The sequence below is a fragment of the Phycodurus eques genome, chromosome 7 (assembly GCF_024500275.1).
Source record: "Phycodurus eques isolate BA_2022a chromosome 7, UOR_Pequ_1.1, whole genome shotgun sequence".
Lineage (NCBI taxonomy): Eukaryota > Metazoa > Chordata > Actinopteri > Syngnathiformes > Syngnathidae > Phycodurus > Phycodurus eques.
In genome coordinates, this window is record NC_084531.1 from 22,461,743 (window position 1) to 22,483,938 (window position 22,196).

General features: G+C 42.7%; 1 protein-coding gene across 2 annotated transcripts; it reads right to left on the reverse strand.

Annotated features, from left to right (window-relative positions):
* Positions 1 to 287: 287 nt before the first annotated feature.
* Positions 288 to 21,797, reverse strand: unc119a (unc-119 homolog a (C. elegans)). Of its 2 annotated transcripts, none has more exons than XM_061682074.1 (5): positions 21,249 to 21,797; positions 7,577 to 7,690; positions 6,484 to 6,577; positions 4,134 to 4,306; positions 288 to 1,063 (listed from the first exon to the last, which is right to left on the reverse strand). In XM_061682074.1, the coding sequence occupies exons 1-5, from the start codon at positions 21,370 to 21,372 to the stop codon at positions 951 to 953; spliced, it is 618 nt and encodes a 205-aa protein (XP_061538058.1). In that variant the 5' UTR covers positions 21,373 to 21,797; the 3' UTR covers positions 288 to 950. The 2 variants fall into 2 exon arrangements, with proteins under 2 accessions (XP_061538058.1, XP_061538059.1); XM_061682075.1 differs by having other exon boundaries at positions 6,484 to 6,574; positions 21,249 to 21,793.
* Between the last annotated feature and the right edge of the window lie 399 nt (positions 21,798 to 22,196).

Sequence of the window (22,196 nt, forward strand, 5' to 3'; positions counted from 1 at the left end):
GTATCTCAACCTTATTTAAAGGGATGACACATAATTTTAGTACAAATCTAACTAGAAACATGATGAGGCATATATGCAGATTATTTGTTTTAGTGTGGGCCACATGAATTAATGTGGTGGGCTGAATCTGGCCTTGAGTTTGACGCTGGTGTTTTAATGTGCCAAGCAAGGCGAGGTGCATTAATCACAACCAAAAGGAAGCATCATTATTTTAAAAAGATCTATCTTACATAAGTTCAACTGCTCTAAAAGACGTGCAAGACAAAATGTAAAAGAAGGACCCAGAATTTCGGAAAAAGTCCCATATTTATTGCATTGCTGTAATTTCACTTTTCAGAATTGGACATAAAATACTTACAACACTTATTATCATAATTAAAATGTATACGCAGGTTTCCGTAATACAGTGTATGTACTGGATATCAAAATTTCTATGTATACTGTCTGACATTTCATAATGGCTACTCCTTTGAAAAATACTCTTGACATAGTAGTGCTATGAACCTGAAAACAAACAAAAATCACACACACGCACACACACACACACACACACACTGACAAATACCACATTTGCCATTCTGAGCTGAGCCATGTTGAGATTGAGTCATGTGACAGATGCGCAATCAGAAATAGAATCCATCATTAGTACAAACCATATAAATATCCGACCTCGTAAAGACAAAATGTTACAGTATGTGATCTCTATCTATTACTGGATTTCAAAACACACAATGGAAATGAACCAATGTCCATCTAATGAACTGATATGTACTGTATGCACAATGCCCGTGCTGGCTGCACACGCATTACCGTAATGCTCACCGGTGTACATTCCTACACAAGGAGCTAACGGAAATGAGACGTCCGTGGGTTCTTCTATTTTTTTCGGGCCCTGAAGTGGAAATGGCTGAGTGGACAATGTCTAAAGAAGGGGGGAGGAAATGGCGATTCTATGGCCCCCCGCTGTAGGAATAGTCTGCCTTGTTGTGCATCACCAGCTTGTTGTCCACAAAGTAGAAGCTGTCAGACTGTGTCTCATAAGGATGCAGGATCATCTCACGCACTGAGAGAGAACACAACATATTTAGGATTTAGGTTTGGGATCTTTGTGAAGTTGTGAATCAAAGGCATGCGATTATGGAAAGCAGTTTGGGCACTTATTTGATTACTGCTTAAGGTCTGTGTACTCACTAGTAAGAAGCATACTAATAGAAGGAAGACTTCAAATCTGTAAATGTTTTATACTACTGCCTAGCACTACTGAACAACATTTCTGTGCACTAGTAAAATGACTAGGGCGGACTAATAGAATGACTAAATGTTACTGGTGAGGCAGAACTGTGCACTAGTCGACAACTGTGTGCTACGAGTACCACAAGTGACATTATGAAATTCCACCAATTAACATCTAGCGCTTCACGAGTAGAGATGGGAATTGATAAGATTTTTTCGATTCCAATTTCGATACTGCGTGACGATTTGATTCTGTATCGATTCTCAAATTTGTAGTTTGGGGGAGAAAAAAAAAATCCAGGGGACTTTAAATAGATTAATAAAGTAATTGAATGAATCCATCCATCCATCCATTCTCAATACCACTTATCCTTTTCAGGCTTGCGGGGCGCTGGAGCCTATCCCAGCTGATTTCGGGTGAAAGACCGACTACACCCTGAACTGGTCGCCAGTCAATTGCAGGGCACATATAGACACGGACAACCATTCACACTCACATTCCCAGCGTCACTGAGCGGGAACTGAGTTCCAACTATAGAGGGCTCACACTCCTCAGCCTCCCTGGAAAGGTCTATTCAGGGGTTCTGTAGAGGAGGGTCAGTCAGGAAGTTGAATCTCAGATCCAGGAGAAGCAGTGTGGTTTTTGTCCTGGCCATGGAAAAGTGGACCAGCTCGATACCCTCGGCAGGGTCCTTGAGGGTTTATGGGAGCTCGCCCAACCAGGGTACGTGTTTTGTGGACTTGGAGGAGGCATTTGACTGCGTCCCTCGGGGAGTCCTCTGGAGTATGGGGTACCGAACCCACTGATACAGGCTATTTGGTGTCTTTATGACTGGTGTCAAAGTTTGGTCCGCATTGACGGCAGTAAGTCGGATATGTTTCCAGTGAGGGTTGTACTCCGCCAAGGCTGCCCTTTGTCACCGATTCTGTTCATTACCTTCATGGACAGAATTTCTAGGCGTAGCTGAGGCGTTGAAGAAGTTTTGTGTGGCGACGTCCGTATTGTGTCTCTGCTTTTTGCAGGTGATGTGGTTCTGATGACAGCATCAGGCCGCGATCTTCAGCTCTCACTGGAAGAATTGGCAGCCGAGTGTGAACTGGCTGGGATGAAAATCAGCACCTCCAAATCTGAGACCATGGTCCTCAGTCGGAAGAGGGTGGAGTGCCCTCTCTGGGTCGGGGAAAAGATCCTGCCCCAAGTGTAGGAGTTCAAGTATCTCAGGGTCTTGTTCACGAGTGAGGGAAGAATGGAGCGGGACATCGACAAGCGGATCGGTGTAGCATCTGCAGTGATGCTGAGTCTGTATCGGTCAGTCGTGGTAAAGAAGGAGCTGTGCCGAAAGGTACAACTTTCAATTTACTGGTTGATCTACATTCCTACCGTCACCTATGGTCACGAGCTGTGGGTCGTGACCGAAAGAACAAGATAGCGGATATGAGGCCGAAATGAGTTTCCTCTACAGGGTGTACTGGCTCTCCCTTACAGAAACGTGTAGGTCCATACATCCATCGCACCATACTGCCCATAGGAGGCCAAGGGAGACTTCCGGTCTCAGTTTCCAGCAGGGTGTATTTTAGCATAACTCCTGGGAAAATATGCATGCTCTCTTTCCCAGAATGCGTTGCTCTAGTTAAAATTACTGCATCCCTGTTTTGACTGCATTAAAATGTATCTTTAATGTGTTATTTTGTCAAGACGGGGTTTAATAACCCCGTCTTGACAAATAATAGTTAGTGTGATGGAGCATATTAATACCACTTGAGGCCAGGAGCTTACTAGTACCATTTGAGGCTTGTAGAATTCAACATTTGTATGAATGCCAGCTGATCCACACAATTTGCAAGTTGCATTATATTCACAACGACAGTGTCTCTCCAAATAAATTCATGGGAATTGGTAGAATATTCAACTCATGACTGCAACACACTATTTACTTCGGAACTGGTTCCCAGTTCCCGCAGATCCATGATTCACAATACCCATCTCTAGCACGCAATTAGGGCAGGGCAAAAATAATGTAATAAAATTGACTTCAAAAATCGGTCAACGCAAATTTCCTGCCTCGAAGCCCCCCCCCCCCCCCCCCCCAAAAAAAAATACAAATAAATCAAAGATTCTGCCCTGAACCCTATTTGCTCCACTGGAAACAATGTTTCACAAGGACATTTATTGCAGATGCACAGTGTTGGGCCACTGATAAACTTTGCCAAAAACGACAGAGAAGTGTCTATAAGTGACTTTTAAGACACTGTTAGATGTGTAATGTACATTCAGTATAACATGATTTATGAGTGAGCTGAATGGTAGGTAAGGGTTTTTTGACCTAAAATGGTAATTGCTCGCGCACTAATGCCAATTCGCGATCGTTAACCATTGCAACCTAGACGTTACACTAGTGCAGTGATTCCCAATCAGGGTGCTGTGGCATACTAATGTGCTGTGTGAGATCATCAGTGGTGCCGTGGGAAATCATCCAGTTTTGCTTTATTTGTCCGCAGATAATTATAGTGACGGGAAGAACAATTTAATGTTCTTTCACAGAATAGCAGAAGTTACATTAAAACCCACTGCCATTCATATATCAGCACTTCCTGCGAGTACAGTATATTACCTTTGGGTTCTATTTGTTTAATTGAGGCCCACAGTTCACACCGAGAAAACTAAGACAAGATGATCATTATTTGACTATTCATACTTTTTTGTGCCATTTTTTTTTGGGTGGTGTGGTGTGAGAGTTTTCTTATGTAAAATGGGTACCTTGGCGCAATAAAAGTTGGGAAATACTATTTTAAAATGCTGAATTGTCTTACAACTGAGGAAAAAGAGCATACATACGAGTAGTACATGGACCTTAAACGGGATATCAATTTCCAAATGCGATGTGTGCGACTGTGCTTACTGATGTCCTCTGACAGGGCGGGGAACTCGTAGATGTGCTCGCATGTGTTCTTGCTGCTGGGCATGCAGAAGCCAAACTCAAAGTCGAAGCTCTTGAGCAGCTGGTCGCGGAAGTAGTGTCTCTCGATCATGCGGAAGTTGTTGATGGGCGTGTCGCCCACTGTGAACTCCACCCTGCACACACATGAGACCCACCCAAATCAAATTGTTAGTCAAACTACGCTGTTGAAAACACACGTGAGATGATGACCACCCACCACACCCCTCCACCACCTTGTGATTAAACAACATTCTTATTCTGTTTTGAAGGGAACTAGTGGGGAAAAAAGATGGATTCTTCTGAAGAGGTAATTGTTGTAAATTCTCTATTGTTGCTACAGTTTGTGCGTCCATGTTTCGGTGCTGAAGTTTAAGTTTTTTTATGTCAGAAACCTTGTTGGCAGCTACGGGGTCCTCGGAAAGACGTGGTGAGTTCGTTCGTGGCAAATATTGTTTTCATTGACACAGTAATTATTGTATGATTAGTTAGCTTTTTACAAATGCGAAACAAGGGTCCGCACTCCCCCCATTGCTAGGTAAACTGCATAATTTGCGGTCCGTCAATTTCGGTGCACCAGCAAGCCTGGAGTGTGGGAATGTCACCGATCGACACGAAATATAAAAGATCAAATAATGAAAACTACAGCAAGGTGTTCGAGGAGCTGATAGGCTTAATCTGTATTGTGTCACCTCCTCTAGTAGTGGCTTGGGTGAAAATGACTTCTTATAAACAAAAAAAAAAGTTACACACATCAGCTTTAAGAAAATGAGGATAAACATGACAACTGCATGTACAAATATTAATAGAGTAAAATTTGATATCACAATTGCACAAAATATGTCTGCAAAAAGTCGCTGACAGTATATTTGGCACAGAGCGCTTCTTTTAGGAAAGTCCCAGACCTATTATGTTCAAGCGGGTCCTCAGAGATGCACTGTAACCCGAGTAATAAAGCGTCTGTAGCATGGCGGTGAAAATAATGTTATTTTCCACATAAAAGGCATATCCGACCTGGGATGCACGCTGAGTATTTCACTGTACAGGGGGTCGTCGGTTTTTCCACTCCAACGGCGGCGACATAACCAGAATTTAGATGTAATGTAAATTTTAACACATAGTCGATCACTGACCTACTCTAACACAGTAGTAAAGTCATAATTACAGTAAATGTGGATGAAAAACACATCGAGGCCATGAATATAAAACTCTCTTTTGGGTCTCAACCCATCACTTGCGAATCACTGAATTCTATACCACTGCAATCTACAATGTCAATAATTTACAGTAAACATCAATGAAAGTAACTGTTAGATATATCGTAGAAGTTATCATTTATTTGCTTAGCTTGCATGAGTATTATGGACAATTTTTAGAAAGAAAGATGTCTCGCCTTCAAGAAGATGACTCAGCAGGAATCATCAGAGAGAAGGACGTGGCCGGGACGTGGCAGGTGTTGGTGGCATGTTTTCACCTTGAAACCCTCCCCTTAGTGTGTTGTGTCTTGTAAACTTAGAAACCTCCTTATTTTCGAATAAATGCAGGAGCGACGGGAGAGATTGTTTAGAGCGTGTTGAGAGGCTGTAACCTGAACAATCTCCCATGCGCCCTCCTCATGAGTAAAGAGACCAGCGTCTTCATTCCTTTTGTGTCTATTCATTATAATGTTGGGTAAGATAAATCCAACAGTAACACATCAGTGATAACCGAAACCTAAATTATCTCATTGATTTGTGTTGCAAATCCAATGTGGGCGGCACGTTGTTTGTTTGTATGTGCCCTGCGATTGGCTGGCAACCAGTTCAGGGTGTACCCCGCCTCAGCTGGGATAGGCTCCAGCACGCCCGCGACCCTAGTGAGGAGAAGCGGCTCGGAAAATGGATGGATGAAATCCAATGTGATGTGCCAGTTAAAGGATTCAGCTTTTTACTTGGTAAGTCGCTCAAAGACGCCTTGTGATTTGGTCATTTTTGTGCAGGTTCTGAATCTCATATGATCGTGTAGTTTTAGCTAATGAAGTTCCCCATGAGTGCATATTAAAAGGCATAGGTGTTTCACATTAACACTGAACGGCAGTGCTCAGAAGCATTGACAACTTGTCTGTTCTGTGTGTTCTCACTTGTCAGCCCACACAACCTCCTCCTACATCCTGTTTGATGGTTCTGCTAGAGCAGCCGGACTGAGCACACAAGTGCACCCTTCAGGTTTGGACATTTTACTCACTCTCTCCGTCTCTCTGTCTGTCTCTCTCTTTAACCCAGTCTTTTTGTTGTAATACCCTCTCGTCTCTCACAAAAGCACTCGGCAAACTTACGTGGCTCCGACCTGCCGCAACTGTAGGAAGGCGGGTGTGAACTGGTAGCGCACAAAGCGCCCGGCGTTGGGGTCACATTGCTTTCTGCCTCCTGCTATGAATAAATGATACGATTGTTAGTTTGGAAGAAAAAATCTAGCGCTTCACTACTAGTATTAGTAGTAGAAGCATGCAAATTTCAACGAGTGCACAGTTTTGCCTCACTACTAACATATACAGTGGGCCCACGCTATTCGCTGGGGATAGGGATTGGGTCGGATTGCAAATAACAAAAATCTTTCATCATTTCAAAATCATTATTATTATTAAAACCCAAAAATTCTTTAATAAACAGGGTAAACCGCCAGCAAGCATTTTTGGGGTTGGTTCACCTCAAAAAAAGAAAAAAAAAAAACATAAGAAAAAAGAAATTGAAACAAAATTGAAAAAAGAAAATCACCGAATAGGTAAATCTACGGGTGCCGAACTACATGCATGTGGGGGTCCACTGTAGTTGTTCTATTAGTGCACCGTAGTCATTCTACTAGTGCACAGAAATAACACACCAAAATAAAAATTCTACTTAAAACATTGCCTGTATAATAGAATAAAAGTAGCAGTATGATTCCGGAACAGGTGGGGAAAAGCTGTTTGTGTTCGACCTTAGAGGTTCCACGAAAGGAGTGGTCATCAATACGGTGCCGTGGGCACCAAGAATCCCCAAGGACAACGTGAGTAGCCCCCAGCCCATTCGGAAAATAACTTACCGATGATGGGACGTTGTGATTTTCTAGGAATGTTGTCTGATCATTTGAAAATGTAATCACAAAATGTTGCACATTAATAACTGTTTTCTACCTTTTTAAATCATTGTTGATAATTATTGTGAGAAATCATTCCCAGAATCTGTGTCTTCATGTAGATGAATATCATTTATGCTCAATCATAACAACATTCAAGTTCTTTTCAGCAAATTTGTTATTTCACAAATGTCTATCAAACTGGTAGCTCATTGCAGGAAGCAGCTCTCAGTTTAAAATAGTTTGATGACCCCTGCAATATAGTAAACATGGGAGTAAGTGACCCATTTTTCCCCCCAAGGTTTTGAGCTGACCTGGTGCTGGGGGTTTGGTGATCTCAAACAGGACTGTTCCTGTTTCCATATCACGGATCTTAAACCTGGTGAAGTCGATCATGTGGACGTTTTCCTCTGGCGAACAAAGGTAGTCTGAAACAGAGAAGAAAAACTGCTGCATTGACATAAACTAATGATAATGTGTTGCACAGTATTAATGGGATTTGAACAGAACACATGTGTGTATGTGCTGTTGTCTTTTTGTGCTTGTATGCCACAACCTTTGGCCATCCGTCTATCCATTTTCTACTGCTTATTAAGCTTAGGGTCACGTAATCTTAAATCCATCTCGGCTGGACGAATGGCCACATACTCCTTAAACTGATCGGCAGTCATTTACACTGCACGTAGACTGAACAAAGGTACTTAATTTTCAGTTGCACATGATTAAAATGTGGTAAACTGACATCATTTCTCCGTCTGTTCCTTGAAAATAATCAAGCAATATGTTAGTTTAAACGTTTTGACCCAGAACGTTTTGATCACTATACAGCCCTTAACATCCTACCTTTACTTTGCATTTTTTGTATGGTCCACATGAGAAAAATGCTAGATTGGGCCCCTTTCACCCCATTTGACCGTGTACGTGTGTGTGCGTGTGTGTGTGTGTGAAACGCTCCTTTGCCAACATGGGAGGAGGATTAGATATAAGAGGCTTATTGTGTTTTACCATCACATGGACTAACCAGTTGCAGTGTACACACCTTGCAAAGTCTATTTTGCCCGTCCCATGTTGCATCATCCGTTTTGACTGGCCACTCTCATACAGTATACAATTACATTCATTGCAGAAAGAAAAAATAAACTCCAGATAAACACCTGAGGAAGCCACCGTGTGTGTGGACCTGTACATGCGCACAAACACACATTATCTTAGTATTTGAAGGGGTCAGAGAGCAGATGGTCCACACAGGCTTTAGCTACCTGCTTAAAGATATTTATAGACCTTTCAATAAAATAAAGCACACCATAGTTGACACCCGAGCTTAAAGTGCCCTACAGTGTGAACAAGGTGATTTAGAGATGGTTAATTTGTTGGACCGTGTACATTTGCATGCCAGGCGGATCACACCATGAACTGGTGCCAGCCAGTCGCAGGGCACATATAGACAAACAACCGTTCGCGCTCACATTCACACCTACGGGCAATTTCTTCAATCATCCCACCATGCATGTTTTTGGAATGTGGGAGGAAACCGGAGTACCCCGGGAAAACTCGTGCAGGCATGAGGAGAAGAAGACGTCAATCGCAGGGAACAAACAACCATTTAACACTCAGATTTACACTTGGGAACAATTTAGTCTTCAACGAACCTACTGTAACATCCATCTTTTTTTGGAATGTGTGAGGAAGCCCAATGTATGAGGTGAAACCTACGCAAGCACGGGGAGAAAACTTGACACGGGAAGATCGCAGCAGAGATTCAAACCTCCAAACCTCAAAACTGCCTCAGTTTTACATATATGTAGAAAATGCACGCAGTATTTTGTCTTGCATAGTGGTTGACATGCAGACATTGATTTCAACAGCAGAGAGTGTCAGGCATTTATTTAAAAGACGCTTCCATTTGAGAGGAAAACAAATATTTATAGAAGGATGCACAGGTATCAGCATGATGTTGCTTCAAATTTGATTTGTACTCTCATCTGTTTATTAAGTTTGCTATTGCAGTCAAGACCGTGCTGATACCGCATACTGTATATTTATTTTTGTGTATGTTTAAGTCACTTGTTTCCCTTTTATTCAACCAACTCAACTGTGTGTGTGCACACTTGTGCAACTGCATTATATTAATTTCATGTGTAGTGTATGAAAGGTGCTATATAAATTAAGATTGATCGATTGATTGATTAGTTGTTTATTTTACTAACCCCTCTAAAAGATGAAATAAATTTACGTTTTACAGTATGTAGGCCAGATAAATGGTGGAAAAAGTTTTGAAATAATTTATCTTGATTTAATTTGTTTCAGGCGGCACGATGGGCGACTGGTTAGAGCGTCAGCCTCACAGTTCTGAGGACCAGGGTTCGATCCCCGGTCCCGCCGGTGTGGAGTTTGCATGTCCTCCCCGTGCCTGCGTGTGTTTTCTCCGAGCACTCCGGTTTCCTCCCACATCCCAAAAAACATGCATGAATTGGAGACTCTAAATTGCCCGTAGGTGTGAATGTGAGTGCGAATGGTGGTTTGTTTGTATGTGCCCTGCGATTGGCTGGCAACCAGTTCAGGGTGTACCCCGCCTCCTGCCCGATGACAGCTGGGATAGGCTCCAGCACGCCCGCGACCCTAGTGAGGAGAAGCGGCTCAGAAAATGGATAGATGGATAATTTGTTCCATCCCCAGAAACCCATATTTGACTTTTTATATCCACTCTATGTGATACAGTATGTATTGAGCTGAATATGAAAATTATTTTCACAAATACTATCTATAAATCTAAACCAAAGGCACTGACAGCATGATTTGACTGATTGCTTGTGTTAGAAAATCAATAAAATGAGAAGACGTGAGCAAGTGAACACTAAATGCATAAATGTATAGATTTATGGAACTATTGATCCTTTAGTTACACCTCTATGTTGAAATGGCCTCAGTTTCAATAGAAGTTATGTGCACTAATGCTTAACATCATATGGTTCAGAAATGTCTCTCTCAAGCTGCTGCCTCGCAAAAAAAAAAAAAAAAAAAATGCCCTCCAAAAAATCTCTAAGAGGGTTTGGAGCGGTCACTTTGATGCATATTGCAAGTTTGGGGAGGTCCATGTGAGGAAGAGAAGCGTAACCTTTCATCTAGATTGGAACTCATACTAAGCACAGAAGCTCATTGCACGTTGATAAGATGCACAAATGTATTCCTCTAAATGTCAGTTAGCCTCTGTCAGCTATGATTCACTCAGGATGGTACAAGGCTATTTGTGTCTTTCAACATGTTTGTGTCGCCTACAGTTTTCACTGGGGGCGCGGGGGGGGGGATAATCCACATCATAAGCTTTTAAACGCTGATTCATCGAAATGTGATTACACAATGTGTTAAAATCATGTACAGTCTACATTGTAGACTGAAAAGAGATAAAAGTACACAGAAAAAAAAACTCCTTTGAATTGACTTAATTTGCACATGTACATCATGTTAAATTTTTGGGTCCCAAAAGAACAAGAAAAAAACATTCATAATCTCTTTGGTGGAAAATTATATCATCAACACAAATGAAAGTTGCATACTGCATGTGAAACAAAACAACAACAACAACAACAAACTGATGTTATGAGAATCGTCCTCATTGTGCTGCTCTTTTTGTAACGCAATGACGATTCATTGGACCGTGTCAGTGGCAAGCAGCTCTGTACTGACGAAGACGTCCTCTGTTGGGGTGGGTTTCTTGTTACCAACAAATGATGTGAAGCTTCACGGCCTCCCCATGCAGAGCAGCTTTACCCGTGACATCTTATTACGCTGCCCCGCAGACATTTGGAACAATCATACATGACAGTCCCTTTCCACACTCGTGTTATGATAACAAAATGAGATGTGTTCTGCGGTGCGTGAAAATTAACAGAATATAGAAAGTGAATGATATGAGTCAGGTAGTGTTTAGTGCCAGGATTGTGCAGGAACATGGTACACGTGACGTATGACGAGTATATGGATCAAAATAAATTTTATTTATATGTGAAAAGTCATTTTCACATTTATTATATCCATCAAGTCAATGGAACATCAGCCAATTTACTCTGTGCATCTTTTTCTTTGTTTGTTGTTTTTGTTTTATGACTTAGAGAAGCAGCATGTGGCTCACAGCCATAGTTTTAGCCATCAACCAATCTCTCCTCAGGACATGTCCAAACCATCAAAGTCGAATCTGAGCTCTCTCTAACTTTGCCTCCAAAACCTTGGCTGTCGCTCTGATGAGCTCATTTCTAATCCTATCCAACCTTGTCATTCCAAAAGAGAACTTCAACATCTTCATTTCTGTTGTCTCCTCAGTGCCACAGTTGCTAAACCAGTGGTGCCCAAACTACGGCCACTCGGGGGGGCCATTTGATGACCGCCATCCATATTTTATTTTATTTTAGGGGCCCGTGGCATGTACTACATATGAAATTTTGACACGGCCCACAACGTTCTTGAAATTTACCCGTGCACTCACTGTAGTAGTCTCGCCACGCTGCACTATTTGCATATCTGTTGTTGACCAATACTGGCCACTCATGCCAGAGTAGCATCTGCTCCATTTGCACACTGATTGAGGAGTATCTGCAACATTTGCACAATCAACATTATCCCAGATTATTGCGCTACTCGTCACTTTAAACCGCATACACTTTGCACAATTGTCATTGCACCTGACTATTGCAATATTAGTCATTCGAACTGCTCTCAGTGCTAGAGGACGCTGCATCTTTTTGCACAGTTGTCAAAAAAAAAACAACAAAAAAAAAAAAACATGTACGGGCATTACCAGTTAACGAGCAACCCTTTACTGCTCAGTGACTGTTTTTTTGTCAATGTCTTTATGTCTCAAAAGTGTTCTCTGTCAATTGACTGTCTGTTGTCGTACTAGAGCGGCTCCAACTACCGGAGACAAATTCCTTGTGCGTTTTTTTGAACATACTTGGCAAATGAAGATGATTCTGAAGTTAAAAAAAAGGCGGGGGAGGGGGGGGGGCAGCATACAAAGTGTGGGTCTCAAAAGGGGGGGGTGCTGCGACACACTCAAATCCCCCATGGGTGTAACACTACTAAAAACTAATACTACTGATTAGAACGATGAACAAATCAGTGGTGATTTGGATTCACTCAAAATGTCCCATGAAAAAAAATTAATCCCAAATCAGAATTTTCAAATTTGAATCAAAACAAGTTAAAGAATAAAATAATTCCTACTTTATTCTGACAGGTGTTGCATTGGTGCCTACAGGTGCCACCATTTTGACATAGTGTGCATCGCTTGTGTGCATGTGGACATTGTAGCTTTACCGAGATATACATAAAGTTTGTATGGGGAAAAAAAAGAGCTCTCTGTTGAAGGAGGCTTGTGTTTAGCCTAGCGCTCCAATAAGCGCCACGGATTACATGGCGGCACCACAATGGAAGTCGAAAAACAGCCATCTCTGGAAAGTGTGACTGTCGCAAATGAATGGGAGAAAATCCAACAAGATGACGAGAGCGGCTAAGTATCTAGCAGGCTAGCTGGAGAGGTGACACCTTGGTCCGGTATGTGGGGATTTATGGAAGTGACGAGTGCAAAACAAAGCGGGAGGACACCGGAGTGCCCAGAGAAAACCCACGCAGGCACGGGGAGAACATGCAAACTCCACACAGCCGGGGCAGGGAATTGAACCCCGGTCCTCAGAACTGTGAGGCAGACGCTCTTAACCAGTCGATCACCGTGCCGCCCTACGCAACTCTGTATTTATCCGGGCTTGGGACCGGCCTCCAGTTTGCAGTTGATAGTGTTCGACTTAATTCCTGTAGGTGGCAGTAATGCACATTAAGGTTGACAACTGTTTTCTCCAGGGGCCTCATGAACGAAAGGTGCGTACGCACAAAAACGTGGCGTCCGTTCTTTTTCACGGCAAAGTTCAGATGTATCAAGAGTGACATGACCGTGGAAATGTGCGGTGCTTCACGCCAATTGCATGGGCTGGCGTACGCACGTTTCTGCAGCTTTTGGTGCTTTGGCGACACTTGGAGGTGATGCTGGGAAACCGTTCTCATAAATCTGCACACCAGAGAGACATGAACAATTAGCACTGATGAACAATTCATGCCCGGCAACATTTGATTTCAACAAGGCAATTGAGGCAAGGACTCAGAATTCATTTGTTAACCAGGGCATTTAATGAACCACTAATATTTGTTAGGACACCTATTAATTGATCGAGGCGATCATTTATGCCGCCTATTGCCCTCACAATCGCTTCGTGACTCCAGCACATGCACCGGAAAAAAAGTCCTTTGAATTTTCTTCATTTGAACATGTGCATCGGTTGCACATGATTAAAATGTGTTTAAATTGACATAATTTTAGCCCTCTTCTCCTAAAAAAAAACATTTTGTCAGTGTGCGTGTCCACTCCTGTGTATTAAAATAATAAATTGAGTAATCAAAAAGGAGTCAAAGTTTTTGATATCCTCTTTGATATGCTGATGTGCTTCTATTTGAATTCAAAAGCTGTATTACAAATACCACACATACGACATTTACGCATGAACCCTTATCGCACAGGGCTGAGTGTAGGTTACTGTATGAACACATTTGTTATGAGTTCTAAAAATACATGGTATTAACCTTGTGGGGTGATCATAGTCAGCCACATGTCCTCCCATCACCCCTGAGAGAGCAACGTCACCCATGATCGCAGCGATTCTCTCCTTGAACGGGGTGAGGCCCTCAGCTGTCCTCGGCTTCACATCCACCTTAATGTCTGACCACTTCTTTTTTAGTTCAGCGTGTGCACGCAATTCTGTCTCCACAGCATTGACAGCCGCACACGCGCTGTCCCATTCGCTCCTCTTTCGCGTGTTGTTAACGCCGGAGGACAGCGTGCCAAAGAGGATTTTCTTGCGTGCCTCCACTTCATTGAACAACTTCACATTCAGAAAAAATATTTTTCTTCATTACCTTGCTCATTTTCCTTTTTTTCTGATCATGCAGAGATCGGCAGCTCAGGTGCAGGGTTCATTTAAATAGGATTTGCATATTCAAATGCGGGCATTTATAGGGAGGAGTCGGCTACTCCAGCGTGCGCTCATTTCCACGTTGATTGGAATGTACGAAGGAAATGTGCTTGGATTGATGAGTACGCAGAGTTTCATACATCTAAAGATGTTTGTGCGTACGACGTTTTCTGGATTTGAGCGTACGCCATGTTTTAGGAGGAAAAAGTCTTTGTACATGAGGCCCCAGGTGTTTGAATGTGAGTAGGAATGATTATTTGTCCAGATGTGCCCTATGTACATTTCCATCAAATCTGATTTTTGATGTAACTTTGGTATGTGGACTCATTAGAGCCGAGTCCTTCCTGTTACATTAAGTAAAAGAATTGCTCCAGCTAAATAGCCAGATACGCACACACACACAGGCACACCAAAAAAAGCTCCACTTGATTTTCTTTACCATGGTCACCTAGCAACCGTTGTGATAGTAGTGCCAGCTCAATTAGCTTCTTCTTTGCCCTCATCCACCTGACTGCTCTGCTCAATTGGTGTGCTGCAGCAAATCAAAGGCAATTCCGGGCTAGGCGAAGGCGCTATGCAAATGCAGTGTTTCACTTGAAGGAGTTGGCGAAGGTGCATACCTGAGGCCTTCTCCCTTGACTGTTATCACAGCCCAGGAGAACAAAAAGCCCAATTTGTATTTTGAATATTAAAAGGATAAACGTCGCCTGTGCTGAACATTAACACAAACAAGGAGGGGAAAAAAAACGAGATCCAGTAAAATGAGTTGCAATACATTGTTGTATTTTTAGGGGTACGCTCAACCCCCACCTACTTGTGGTTCAAATGCCACAAAATGATGCCAAAGCCCTAACTAAATAGGAAAGTAGTAATTGTTCTCAAGTATTCTTGAGAGCAATTATTTGTATGTCGGGGAAGAGCTAAGTAAAGTGGCATGTGCATCCATACATACATGACCTTTCAGCGCATTTTTCCAAAATCAAATCATCAAATCATTTATTTTTCAGGGTGACTTTATAAAATGAGTTTAAATGATATCAAACAGTTTTGGGGCTCATAGTTTGTGGTATCCTCAAAGTTCCTTTGACACTTACACATATTGAGAACTAGAATTTCAGGCGTCAGACACTTCCATACACATATGGAATACTTTGGTGAAAACTACCTTAAGGGTCAGAAATGAACTCATTCTGCACCATTAAGAGAGTGCATGCCAAAACACCCAAAACGTCGAATACAGCTGGAACTGGAAGTCCCTCCAAAAAGTGATGAAAAGATGATAAGAGAACTGGACAACGCTGAAATACCTTCAGGGATTTCAAGCAAGTACTGGCTGTGTCCTACATGTGCCAATAATCTTCATTTTTTTTCATACATCAATTGTTATGGGGTAGGGTGGCCTTTTCTGGTCAAATTTACACAAAGTCTCCCAAAAGCACGTGGAAATTATTTTTCTGGATGCCTTTCGTTTACATTATATTAGATTTTGGGACAATTATCTATTGAGTCCCTTGATTTATTCATACAAACGGGACCCGGATGCAACACTGCTAAAGAGCAAAGCGAGATGCCACGTATAGCTCTTTAATCCCAGAGATTATCAAGGAATTACAGACTTTCAGGCAAGGCTTGACTTCACACAACACGTTCCTGTCCGTTGGACTAGCCCATCAACCTCTACTTAATGCAGCCGTGTGCGCTCATAACACTCACACACACACACACACACACACACACGCACACACACACAGTAATCTATCGCCAGGGGCAGGCCAAAGTGACATTAGCATCACACCTGTTCACAAGGTACATTGCACCAGTGCATAGCAGGCTGTGTCATGTCTCACTTCAATAGCACCTGGAGGCACCTTGGCACACTGTTGGGTTCATGGGGAGGTTACAGAGGATAGTCTTTCTTTTTATTGTTGGAAGGATAAATTACTATTATGCAATAAACAGTTTATATAAGGTCATGGAAACTTCTTTGGTAAGAATAATGAAATCTGTACAAGAAAATAGAACATTTCTGAGACATACAAACTTTTTGTTTGCTGTCCGTCAGAAACCTTTCTGTCTCTCTGTCTTAACAATTCATTGATACCCTCAATAGAGGAAAGCAGTGAGCACACTAACTAAAATGTAATCATTGTTTTAATGTTACGCCAAGTAGCACGTCTGCCTCACAGTTCTGAGGTTGGGGGATCAAATCACAGTTACAGCCATCCTGTGTGTAGTTAAGGGACTCTGGCCTCTCTCTCCTGTGACCGTAATGAGTATAAGCTTCATAGAAAATCCATGGACGGATTAGTATTGACACCTGACACAACTTTCCAAAGTGACACAAACTACAATAGTAGTATTTAATGGATTGTCATAACATTAACATATACTGTACATTCATTATTTGGTAAAGAACACATGGGCAAGAATTTATTTCAGCCAACGTGGATCAAATTCCCATGGATCAATAAAACAATGTACAGCATTAAACGTGCGCACAAACAGTGAAGTTTGGGAAACAGTACAATACATAATATCTACAGGAATTAGGAGAAAGTCGTTCGAAAAGCACTATTCCGTGTTATGGCCACATTACATAATTTATTCCCCACTGGAGCATCATAATGTCCATCGCTGGTCAAAACAAAAAGCCCAAAACCTTGTCCTGGGCATGTATTAGAAATTCTATCACAAAGCCACACCATTAAACTCCAAAAGAAAGTGAATAAAGCGTGGACTGATCATATCAAGCAACAGAAGCATTGTGGTACTGTCACAAAAGGCTGTGGAATCTCTGTTCTGACATGCTTCCAAATCAGGACTATGACATTAATCATTTTTACCGTAATTAGTATGCCCCGTTCTCCATCGAAGGACATGATGAGACAGGAGACGATATTGAGGAGTGAGAAGGCCATGGCTCAGGGAACAATCAATATCCTTCAATCAGAAAAATGGGGTTCAATACCTCCAGAGTTCTCTTCTCTTTTTTTTAAATATAAAAAATGAAGTGTAAAGGGAAGGTGGAGCCCCTGTCCCACAAGTGGTCATAATATCTGCCCTAATTTTAAGGCTTCTTCTTTACTGTGGGGATGCACTGTACAGTCCTGTAACTTGGCTCCAAAATGTTCTTACATGATTCATTTTTTAAAAACCTGTTCTGTTCTGCTGCTTAGTCATGCTGTACCATGGATCGGTATGCCTTTTAATGCCCAACTAGTTCGGCTGTGCAACAGTAGCATTTGATGATATGTTCCCTCTGTTGTTTTTTCTTATGAGATGGAAATTAATTGGAAATGCAGATGGACGGAACAAGATTTGAGAGTGGGCAGAGAGCAAAGACAAAATGTGAACAGAGAAGGCAGTGGTACATCTTGTGAGGAAGGAATGTGACGGGTAGCAAAAAAAAAAAAATGGACGGGACAGTACAGGATGGAGGTAGTGAGCGAGGCAGTGCTACTGGTGTGTAGTAGGAATGGCTATACAGTGCCAGTCACCCCTGCAAAGAATTTTAGTGCAAAGGAGAGAAAAGTCCAGGAAGATCGAGTAAACACAAGGGCTACGTACAGCAATAACTCTAACTCTGCTTCAACTGCACAAAATCACTGTCGCAGCTCACAGAATATTGCAACCTTGTAATTCATGAGAGATGGCAATCATTCCTCCTCCCCCCTGCGTACACTGATTAGCTCTCAATGCACACGAATGTGCTGGGAATCGCTGATCTAATGAATGAGGGCCATGGTCATGGCAGTTAATGGCAACTGAACAGCCAAAAGGGAATTAAAAGACTAAGTCGTCAGAAAGACAACAAAAGCAGTAGCAATCCGATGTGTCTGAAACCCAAACTACTGCTTGGTTGTAAGTTAACAACACAGACTGAGAAGTTACCATGATGATGTTCCATTTTCCCATCCTCAGTGGTGCTTTTCTGCCGGAGGTGTGCTTGGCTGCCTGTGTTGTGTCTCAGTAATCGCATTGAGGCACCATGATTGGCTGCCTCTGGGCAGCGCCTAAAGACGGCCTTGCCTTTACCGGCTGAGGCAATCACTGCTTCGCTGACATCAGGCACCACTTTTCTGTCTCTTGTAGCAGAAAAATGAAGCACTGAATGGTGCTCTTAACTGGTTTTCACTTCTCAACAGCAGAAAAGCAGCATCTACATTTAAAGGGAAATGTCCCCAATGTGTGGCCTCCACAATTATTGACGCCTTGCAAACGGGGCACCTCAAATAGACACTGACATTTTCCCTTGGGGAAAATAAGCAGGTCTTTAACACAACACACAATGCCTACATAGCTGAGCATTTCATCTGTAAAGCTGACGGGGTTGGTGGAGTTGAAAAAGAAGGAGTATGTTAGCAGAGCATTCCAAAGCAAAAGATGCTAAACATTGCAACGTCGACCATGAAAAACAAATTAACGATCACATGTCCACTGACAAGAAAAGAGAGCACCTCTCTGGAAGGCAAGAAAATTAGATAAAAATAAACACCTTACCCCAGAAAATATGGTGGATATTTACATATACGGCGGCACGGTGTGCGACTGGTTAGAGCGTCTGCCTCACAGTTCTGAGGACCGGGGTTCAATTCCCCGGCCCCGCCTGTGTGGAGTTTGCATGTTCTCCCCGTGCCTGCGTGGGTTTTCTCCGGGCACTCCGATTTCCTCCCACGTCCCCCCCAAAAAACCATGCATGGTAGGTTAATCGACAACTCTAAATGGCCCGTAGGTGTGAATGTGAGTGCGAATGTTTGTTTGTTTGTTTGTATGTGCCCTGCGATTGGCTGGCAACCAGTTCAGGGTGTACCCCGCCTCCTGCCCGATGATAGCTGGGATAGGCTCCAGCACGCCCGCGACCCGCGTGTGGAGAAGCGGCTCAGAAAATGGATGGATGGATTTACATATACATTTTGGTTGTGGGATCATTAATTACCTGTTGTGTGTCATGTTAGTGCATAATGTGGTATTTCCGCCCTCCTAACATAATCCAGATTACGTGTTGTCAGTGGTGAGGAGAGATTAGTGCACCATCATGGTTGATTTAGGTATTATCTCACTGATGCAGCCCTCGTATAGCTTTTCCACTGAGGCAGTATCCCAGGACCGGTGCAACGGTGTTTCTCTGGGTTGTTTATTTGTAACTTCCATCCATCCATCCATTTTCTGAGCCGCTTATCCTCACAAGGCGGGGTACTCCCTGAATTGGTTGCCAGCCAATCGCAGGGCACACAGAAACAAACAACCATTCGCACTCACATTCACACCTACGGGCAATTTCGAATCGTCAATTAGCCTAGCATGCATGTTTTGGGGAGGTGGGAGGAAACCAGACTGCCCGGAGAAAACCCACGCAGGCACGGCGAGAACATGCAAACTCCACACTTGAACCCCGGTCCTTAGAACTGTGAGGTAAACGCTCTAACCAGTCGTCCACTGTGCCGCCTATTTGTAACTTGGAGTGTTTAAAATATACTGAAACGGACAAGATAAACCTAATACTCAATTGGGCAATATACAATCTAATACATAATAGGGCTGCAATTTGCAGGCGCGTGTTAATAGACCATTAAATGACTGTTTTACCCAGTGGCCGTTTGAGTTGTTATGGCCCAATACAGTGAAGAAACAGAGGCCCTTATAATGGCTGCAGTCATGTTGCAAATGTGAAAACGATGCCTTATATACAGTAGTTATTTTATTATAAAGAGAAATAGTCTGTTGCAGTATTATTTTAGAAGTATATTACAGTACTTTAACTTCTTATGTTCATAATTAATACCTCACCATAGTCACAAGTGGGCCTCAAAACGCCATTATTTATTATATTAGCATCTGAACACACTGCAGTAAATTACTATAGCATAAATGTATTTATTTAAGTGATTCATTAGTATCCAATGCTGTAAAATGTTTATCAGGGTAGTAATGATTAGATACGCACTGTATATGATATGACATCAGAAGTTATCTTCCAGTTTTGTTTGTGGGATAAAATCAAGGTTCTGGGTTGGAATCCCAGCAGCGGCTTTCCTGCGTGACGTATGCATGTTCGCCCAGTGCTTGCACGGATTTTCTCCTGGTACTCAGGCTTCCTCCCACATCCCAAAAGTGTGCTTCTTAGGTTAATTAAAGACAAAATTGTTCTTAGGGTGTGGATGTGAGTGTGAATGATGGTTGTTTGTCTGTGCCCTCTGATTGGCTGGCGACCGGTCCAGGGTGCACCCTGCCTCTCCCCCGGGCAGCTGGGATTGGTTCAAGTGAGGATACGCAGTATAGAAAATGGATAGATGCAAAATGTATATTATTCTTATTATTATTATCTTAAACGTTATTAATCAAATTATACAACGTTTTTCATGACCTTTTTTTCATGACTTCTTCTAATACTCACACTCATAACTACTATGTAAATATGGTGTAGCAGTGAATGTTACTTCATGTATCTTACATGTCCCAAGACTTATTTGGACTATTCTATGTTTAGTTTTACAAATGTCATCAATTATGTCAACTGGGAAAGTTTTAGTCTGCAGATGAGACTTCCCAAGACGTCATAGAAAAGTTTTTTTTTTTTTTTTTTTTTTTTTTTACTCCACCTGACTGGGGATCTTTAACTAGTAGATTCCATCTCTATCGACCTGTTACATCCCATCCACTGTAGTTGAGTTTCCAACTTGGAAACCAAAGTCACACTGTTTCCTTATGTGCGTGTTCTATCGTGGATTGCATACGCGCACACAATGCGTTCCCCTATTGGCTGTGTCTCCCTGTTGAGTGAATGGAGAGTTTTGCTGTCGCTGTCCATGGTGCATAACGTTGCTAAAGACCTCGTTGAATGCAAATGTCGTGTTGTAGTTCGCGCAATAACATCAAGTGACAGCCAAGTGCGCACCAGCAGATGGGCAACCTTAATACTAAAGCAGCGCCAATTATATGTCCAGCTTCCAAAGAGACTTACTAGTATACTTACTCTTGGTGATCTTTTGTAAACCGAGCACATCCTCGGGCGTGATGACGCTGTTTCTGCGCAGTTCTTCCTCGGTGGTGACGGGGATGCCCATGTCTGACGAGTTGCACCCTTGCTGCACTTTCATGTCCAGCGAGGAGCACTTGTGCGTGGAGCAGGCTGGCGGCCACTGGCGTTGGTTTTGTTTTGTGTTTTGTTTTTCTTCCTGACAGGAGGTGGAAGGAACTGTCGTCGTCGCCGTCCTCGACGTCTTAACGGTGGCCGCGGGGAGGCGATTTGCTTGCGTCGAAGGCTGCTTAATACACCGCGCTGAGAGCAGGCTCAGTGCCCGGGTCCAAAATAGCCCATTCTCCGTGCCTCGCACCTCCCCTCCTTCTCCTCTCGATCCGGTAAAAGATCCAAATCAGCCCTTAGCGCCCTCCCTCCTTCACTCGCGCACAGGCTAATCCAAATCCTGCGGCTTTAAAAGAGCGCTGCATGTGCACGCCTGACAGTCTGCACCCGTTTGCTCATCAACACTGTGTGCACCATTTTAGACATGCTCGCCATCTCTCTCTCTCCTCTCTCTCTCACACACTCTCTGCCACTACGTTAAGTACACTTGCATGGGGGGCGGGGGGTGACAAGGGGGCAGTGCGCCACCTTACAATTATAATTAAAATCTCTAAAATCTCTATTGTCATTGCACAGTGAGTTCAGTTTATTATTCTCACTGTAATCTCTCAAGGAGAAATTCTACCCATGCTCTACTGTGTATGTATGCTTTTTTTTTTATTAAAAAAAAAAATATTTTTTTATAGTGTGTGTGTTGGACACCATGGAACCAGATTGCACACATGCAGGCATGTAAGGAGAGATGTCAGAGTGTAAGGGGTGCGCAGACAGCGGAGGTCCTCTTGAGCTGACCTGTTCGGGACAGTGATTTGCTCAAGGGCACCTAGACAGTAGCCA